This window comes from Peromyscus californicus, unplaced genomic scaffold (genome assembly GCF_007827085.1).
Source record: "Peromyscus californicus insignis strain IS unplaced genomic scaffold, ASM782708v3 Scaffold_3__1_contigs__length_106647218, whole genome shotgun sequence".
Taxonomy (NCBI): domain Eukaryota; kingdom Metazoa; phylum Chordata; class Mammalia; order Rodentia; family Cricetidae; genus Peromyscus; species Peromyscus californicus.
In genome coordinates, this window is record NW_026294551.1 from 90,072,762 (window position 1) to 90,080,847 (window position 8,086).

Consider the following 8,086-nt stretch of genomic DNA (forward strand, 5'->3'; position numbering starts at 1 on the left):
AAAACAGACAATTCCAATTCTTTCATTCCACAGATACTCCATCACACAACGTTCTTATTCATCTTAATCTATTAATGGAACAACATCTTACCGGAAAAGGAAAAATGTTGTCAGCCCTGTTCAAGCTATCTTCCATCCAGGATTTGGGAGCAAAGGCTGAGCTAGGGCGAGCATACTTCTGGAGCTGAATATGATTGCTTGCAAAATTTTTCTTTAAAGGTGAGATGGAGTTCAGGGGTGTTATTCCACCATTCAGCCCTCTGCGGTGATCTCGGCCTTGAGAAGCTCCCCAGCCACCATATCCGCCACCTCCTGGGCTCCAGGAAGAAGAGGGGGTTGGAGAGGGACTCTGGTAGCTGCTCCATGGAGAAGGAGGTTTGTTAAGATTATTCGCCAAATGAGGCAGCTGGTTAAAAGCAGCATTTCTATGTGTGAAGGGTGGGGGGTGGGGACTGGCAGGAGACCTCCTTTGCTGCTGATGCTGGCTGTGATGATGCTGGAAATGGGGGTGATGAGGATGGTGCTGGGAGAGAGGCCCGATCTGAGGGGAGAAGCTACCACCAAAGCCAGGGCTCACATGATGGGGGAAATTTTGAAACAACAGAGCACCATTATTAGCTGAAGCGCCAGGGACCCCACCCTGGTGAAAGAAACTTGCATCTTCATTGATTATCGTGGAGGAAGAAGGTGCTATCGCTGCTGACCAGTTACTGAAACCAGTAAGGGACGATGCACTAGATGTCAAGGGTTGGGTGGAAGTACCGAGGCCCGTGGCTTCTTGATAATCAAACCCTGTCAACACTGGTGATTCAATGCGTATTTTTTCTTTGCCATTGCTGTTTTCTGAAGAATTGTCCCCTGTATTTTCTTCAGCTTTTGCCTTTTCAGTTTCAGGCAGTATTCCAGCTTCCTGACCTGGACTCGGGGAGAGTTGTTGCTTTTCTAAAGGGTCTTGTTGTTCCTGCTGTTGACTTTTTCCTTTTTCTGACCCCAAGATCTCATCCTGAATGTTATGGGTAGCTGGAGCAGGAAAGAGCCAAGCTGACCCTGCACTGCTGCCATTGGCAGCTGTGTTATTATTTATAAAAGCAGCAGGGTTGGGGGTGGCATTTTGGTGATGGTGTGGAGGCTGCAGATGTGGATGGAATCGGACTGGAAAAGCAGATTTATTCCCAGTATTGCTTTGCACTAGCACTCCAAACCCGTAATCCCCCATTTATTATTTTTAGGATCAGAATCTCACAATAAAAAAAAGACAATCTAATGTCTTGAGTCTTTCCCCGCCGTATCTCAAATTTGTTTGTTTGCTTGAAGTATCTTATTTATAGCTAACTCAAAGATCACAGCTTAACACCCTAAGTATCTCTGATTTGGAATTCTGGTCTCTCTGGAAGGAAAACAACTAAAAAAAAAAAATCTCTTAAAATATTGATATGAATCCAATTAGGCTTATTTCTAGGCGGGAATAAAAAAGGAAAAAGGTAAAAATCAAGTCTTTGGTTAGTAAAATAGGCGCTTTCTTTTTCCAAAGGAAAATGTACATGAATGACATAAACACAGCTTCTCAAGCATCTATGGATATAGAAGAATAAGCATTGTGCAGAGTAAAAATATATATATATAAAATTTAACAATCACATATGGTCTTCCTCAGCAGTTTAGATTCACATAAAAATTAGAATAGGATTAAGGGGAGAATACGTTCTTTTCTTGGCAGCTTGGTTAAAAAAATCAGGAATAATTTAAGAACATTATATATTATATATTTATATATAGATAGATTATATTAGATTATCTGGGGCGGGAGGTGAATTTCTGGTTGCCAAAGAGGAAATCAGCCTTGACTAAAGGAAAGATGATTGCAGGGAGGTTTCTGCTGTTCCTGGTCCTGTTTCTGTTCTTTTGTAGGGTGCAGTGTGGGCCTCTGGGACTGTTCCTGGGGCTCCGGGTGCAGATCTTGCTGCGTTTGCTGTTCTTGGGCTCCCCTCGGCCTCCTCTCCCCCATGAAAGGGGTTGGAAACACCCGTTTCTCCCTCTGGGGGGTGTCGCGATCCGGAGGGATTAGCGAGACTGGACAAGGGCGAGCTGGCGGCCCGGGGGTGCGGGGAGCAAGGGGGCGACCTGGAAGGTCCTGCGGTTTCTGCCTCTTCCCCTCTCTGCGGCTCCGGGATTTTTTTCCCTCATGGGACCCAGGGGCGGTTTGTTCAGTTCTCTCAGTTCGATTCTCCGCCGGGGGGAGGGGGGGATGAGGTGGGGGGGAGGGGGATGGACAAAAAGGAAAACCCCGCTACCGTAGTTACTCTAAAGGAGCAAGGCCTTCCCCTGGGCTCGCGCTCTCTTTCCCCCTAGACTGCTTTGAAACTATAATTTAGAAGGCTTTTGTTTCTCCTCACGGTTGCTGGGCCGCCGCCGCCGCCGCCGCCGCCACTTTCCCCCGGTCCCGCAGTCCCAGCTGTCGTCGTTGGGGACTCCCCCCGGCTCTTCTTTTTCTTTGCTTCTTCCTCCTCGTCTTCCTCTGCTGTCGCCGCCGCCGCCGCCGCCGCCACTGCCTCCGGTGCCCGGGTCCCGCAGCCGCGGCTGAGTCCTTCTCCTCAGGACCGAGCCGAGTGAAATGACAACCAGCTGGAAAGACCGAGAGACACTTCCGGTTCGAGGAGGGAGGGGCAGGGTGCTGCGGAGGCCCCGCCTAGCCTCCGAAAGACCAATCCGAAGCTACGATTCCGATCAGGCCACGCCTCCAGAGCTCAGAGACCCGCCCAGGAAGGTCTCCGGTCATCTCAGAGCCGCCCCTTCCGCCTGCGCCTCGCCCAGCGGGGCGGGCGCCGGAGCCGGGTCCGCGCACGCAGCGAAAGCAGTGTACCGCCATCTTTTTTGTGGGCAAAGACTCCTTCGAGGTTTATGTTCCCAAAGTAGGCTTCCCAAGAAACCCATAGAGAGATGTTCGGAAGAGAACGGGCTCCTTGCACACTGAAACACTGAGCTGAATTGTTGGGGGTCGAAGTGGCAACCCATGACACCGAGAATAAACGAGAGGCCTGCCCTGAGTAAAGGTGGGTGCCCCAGGCATCACGTGCTCTGGCCGGAGCTCCTCCCCAGAGGGAGGGAAGGGGAGGAGGGTTTTCCCGGCAGCTGTGCTGTGCCTAGAACTGCGTAGTCCTTATCCAGAATGTGCATCTCCGAAGGGATTCCCTTCAGCCTCCATTCCTCCACCCCCACCGCCTACTCTCCCACCCTTCCTTTGCGATGCAGATGCTGTAAGGCGTCCACGGCTGAGCCACTAACTCTGGGCTTTCTATCCCACCTTCCAAGCATAACGTAAGGTTGTTTGTTAAAACGAAAATCCAGTCACGGTCCTGTTCTACTTATATCTTTTTTTTAATGGCTGTCTGTTACCTGTAGTTCAAGCCTTCTTGTCCTATGGCAGTAATCTCTAATGCCTTCTTTCATGCCCTTATCGTCTCCACTTGGCAAACCCTTTATTTCTTTTGAGGAGTCAGCCCCTAAACTACCTACTCTACCTTCTGAATTTTCATTTACAGACGTACACGACCTTGCACTTGTACATGGCTTCAGCTCGAGCTTGTATAATGCATTGGAGGCTTATGTCTCTGGACTGGTGCTTGCTCTAAATGAGCAGTTTTCAATCTGTGGGTCACGACCTCTTTGGTGAGGTTTGAATAACCCTTTCACAGGGGTCGCCTAAGACTATCAGAAAACACAGATATTTACATTACAGTTAGTAAAGTTACAGTTATGAAGTAGCAACGAAAATAATTTTATGTCTGGGGGTCGCCACAACATGAGCAACTGTGTTAAAGGGTCGCAGCATTAGGAGGGTCGAGAACCACTGCTCTAAAGAGTTGACAGTGTAGATGGGAAGCACCAGGGAATGAATCTTGAATGGAAACATAAATGGATAAACCAGCAAAAAGGAAATCTTTCCTGACAGCTCCTATTTTCAAATCTGAATTAATAATTTAGTTCCTTATGCTGTTTGGTTTGGAGCTCACATCTCAAGGTTCCGCCATATTGGTTGTTTGCTGTCTACGCAGGGACCTCGCGTCACTGTCTTTGTATAGTCCTACTGTCACGCACTCCATAAGCTTTAGATGTGTGTTGAATAGATGCTTTTCTTTCATTGGGAAATGAAAACTGAAGAAAAAGTGAAACTAGGGTAGAGCCCTAAGTAATTCTAACAAAGTAAAAAAAAAAAATTAAAGTGATAATTGACCCAGTGTGGTGGCACATGCCTTTAATCCCATCACCCAGGAGGCAAAGGCAGTGGGTTTGTGTGAGTTCCAGGCCAGCCAGGGTTACATAGTGAGATCCTGTCTCAAAGAAGAGGAATCATCATCATCATCATCATCATCATCATCATCTTTATCTTTTATTCCACTCTTTCTTTAGCTGCTCTTCCTGACCCTACCTTCTGCATCTAGTCTCTCAATTCTCCAACACTTTTATATGGCTTGCCTATGTGGACCCTCATTCAGGGATTTTATTCTCCTTCCTTGTTTATGTATCATCATTACCTCTGCAGTTCTGGGAGTTCTTTGAGCATGGGTATTTCTGGATCTTACTCTATTGTTCCTGTCTTCTGCCCCCACCCCTATACTCACACCTTGAGACTGAACGGGCTCAGCCAAGTACTATTTCTTCCAGAATGATTTCCTTAACTTCTCTTCACTAGAGTCTTTTAGATTCCTCTTTTTAAAGTTCTTCTAGCTGTCAGTAGGTTAGTTTCATAAGGGCAGAGACTGTGTCTTTATATGTTGCCAGTGACCAGTAGAGGATCTGGCTGAGAGCAGACTCAGGACATGTTTACTTAATGAATAGATGGATGTTCTGTGTCCAGTAGATGGTTATGGGTCTCTTGGAGCTATCAGTTCTTCTGCCCTCAGAACCTAATAGCCTTGAGTTTGAATCCCATTTCTGCTACTTACTCCATGTGCAGCCTTAGGCATCACCACCACAGGTCCTTCCTTCTCCATAGATAAAATGTGGACAGTATTCTCCAACCCCTTGCCAGGTTAGTGAATTACATGAGGTCTGTGTAAATGTTGTGCCCATATGCAGTGTTCAAGATGTTGGTTCCATATTAGCATACTGAATCCAGAGAGTCACTGAAGCTGCATCTTTTGCCTAGAAGTTGCATGAACCAAGTGTCTAAGAACCTCTCTTGGTTTGCAGGAGGAGTCATGTCAAGCTCGATAGTCAGTGCTTCCACCTTTAGATCAGTCTGATCATTTAAGGTTTGGTCTGGGCTGAGACTAGGATGATCACTGGTGGTCAGTGTCCATGACCTGTGAGGAAGAGAGAAGGAAGGGGGAAACCATTGTTTTAAGTCAGTTGCATACTCAGAAACCCAGGATATTCAATCCGAAACTACCCTCTTGAAAACACTGTAGCTCAGAAACTGTCCTTTGGTAACTATGACAACAATTCCGCAGCTCCATTTAGGATCTTTAAAGGGATCTACAGTTGCAGATAAGAGCTGGCTGGAGCACTCTGCTGATGGTAGGAGTCCTTCCCATGAATGTGCTCACCAGGAAGCTTGCAAGTTGCAGGAAAAGCTTACTTTGCCCAAACATTAAGGTGTTACCAGGTTCAAAAATAAATTTTACAAAGCTCCCTTCCTGTCTAGTATACAGACGCACCCTCACAGAAGCTATAGGCTAGGAAATGCCTATACCCTGCTAGCCGCTGACCAGCCCTCCCTGGGTCTTGAGACCAGACACACCCCAAACCTGGAGCTTTCCAGGAAGCAGTGTTAATGTCTGCTTCACCAGCCTCTTTCTTCCACATCTTGGCAGATGACATAAATCTCAGCCCATAATCACAATCACACAGGGTGAACACTGGCCCCCTGGAGCTCTAATGTCCTCACTGCTGCTCTTGAAACATACACTGCCAGCCATTTCCAAATAGCTCACACCCAAGCTATCTAGAGGCCTATCTAATGACTTTAGCAATCATAGACTCCACCCAAGGCTACTTAGATTGTGTCCAATGCAATTCCATAAGGTACCATAAACCAGTATATGAATGAAACCCATAGAGTTGTACAATACATGGGCCTTGGTACCTTTCCTTTCTGTAAAACACTGGGACACATTATAAAATATGGCACCCCTACAGAAGAAGCTACCATAAATGGCATTAGCTCATATTCACACATTCAGAAATATTTAAAACAGTTGATCCTTTTAGACTTAGCAGCCCAGGAGATTTCTAATTGAGTTGAAGGACTCGGTGTCCTTATTATTGGTTTTAGTAAGAAGATAAGTCTAGACAGGTATATAGTCTGACCACACAGGAAATTAATACTCAATAGCTACTTGGCTAGCAACATTAATGAGCTTTCTAATAAAATGCCAAAATACACTTTTTAATGAATATAAAAATTATAAGAGTTAAAGCAACTTCTGTGAAAGCAAAGAAAGAATGGAGGATGGGATAACTCTTGGAATAGCCTCATTTCTATGTCATTTCCGGGAGTGCCTGCAGCTTGCTGCCATAAGGTGAGCTGGACAGAGATGGAACCTATCCCAGAACAGATCTTTCTCAAATTCCGCTTCTGCTCTTCACTGAGAGTCAGTGCTGGAAAACGGTGTGCATTTACTTAGAACATATCATTTTTAATGACTAATTGCTCAGTTGTTTTTACTTCTCTTGCTTTGTGTTCTGCAACGTGTGCAAGTCTATGAATTTTCCTCCCACCTTCCCATAGCATGCTAACACAGAGTACTAGTTTACAAATAGTTTGGGAGGGAACAGCCAGTCCAATGCATCCTTACTAAACAACTGGTTTGAAAAGATGAGGCCCAGCATGTGGACATGTTTCCCTTGAAATGTCTGATCCTGTAAGACATAGGTAAACGAGAGCAGGAATTGCTCTTTACAAACTGTGATATGCATCACACAGGATAACTTGGTGTCTTAGGGTTTTTATTGCTATGAAGAGACACCATGACCATGGCAACTCTTATAAATGAAAACATTTAATTGGGGTGGCTTGCTTACAGTTTCAGAGGTTCAGTCCATTATCATCATGGCAGGGAGCATGGCAGCATGCAGGTAGATGTGGTGCTGGGATAGTAACTGAGAATCCTACATCTTGCTGGCAACAGGAAGTTGACTGAGACACTGGACATATCCTGAGCATAGGAAACCTCAAAGGCCACACCCATAGTGACACACTTCCTCCAACAAGGCCATACCCACTCCAACAAAGCCACACCTCCTAATAGTGCCACTCCCTATGAGATTATGGGGGCCAATTACATACAAACTACCACACTTGGATTCTCTCAGGGCTCCAGCTCCCTATGTGGACAGGCTGCAGATCTAACTTATTGCTTTGAATAGACACACTTTGCTTCTTGCATCAAAACCATGACTGTCCTGCCAAGTAGCTGCCCTCTCATACCCCATAGCTAGGCTGTAGAATTTTACCTGCACTGCCAGGAAAAACAACAGCTTTTTAGAACATGCTGGCAAGCTGTAGGGTCTAGAGGACAGAGAACCGGGAGTCAGGTATTACACTTTGTCCAGAAACTCACAAATACTGGTATATTGGTCTAATGATTTCCTCATGACCAGAATTTATATTGCAAAGAGAATGTTGATTCTGAATTTTGTTTTCTTTAAAAAAAAAAAAAGTACCATCTATCTATGGGAAAGGGTGACTAAAAATGATCCTTTTCTTTCGTGTCTGAATTTCTTGCTCTCTTCTTCTTTGAGCATATGTTACTAACAAACATTAGCCCATGGGAACTCATCAAATACAGATTCCCAGGCTGGGTCCCAAGATACAGAGGGTCTTGCTTTTTGTTGTTTGTTTTTGAGTCAGGGTTTTTCTGTATAGCCCCGCTGTCCTGGAACTCACTCTGTAGACCAGGCTGGCCTTGGATTCATAGAGATCTGCCTGCCTCTGCCTCCAAAGTGCTGGAATTAAAGGCTGGCTTATCTTGCATTTTCTTCATAGCATCTTCTTATAACATTGCAAGATAGAAGAGACTTCTTTGTGATGATGTAAGAGCATGGAGAAACCAAACTAAGAATTGCTAAAACAATACTGCCCTTT

The 8,086-nt window shown here is 45.7% G+C and overlaps 1 protein-coding gene across 4 annotated transcripts in view; it reads right to left on the reverse strand.

Moving 5' to 3' along the window:
* Nucleotides 1-2,218, reverse strand: part of Cpeb4 (cytoplasmic polyadenylation element binding protein 4) — a 64,368-nt gene extending 62,150 nt beyond the window's left edge. For 3 of the 4 annotated variants that reach the window (XM_052758909.1, XM_052758908.1, XM_052758906.1), the window contains exon 1: nucleotides 92-2,217. In XM_052758909.1, coding sequence (XP_052614869.1) covers nucleotides 92-1,216 — 1,125 coding nt within the window. In that variant the 5' untranslated portion in view covers nucleotides 1,217-2,217. Of the gene's footprint in view, nucleotides 1-91 lie in introns of all 4 variants that reach the window. The other variant, XM_052758907.1, reaches the window with a different exon arrangement.
* Nucleotides 2,219-8,086: the final 5,868 nt, after the last annotated feature.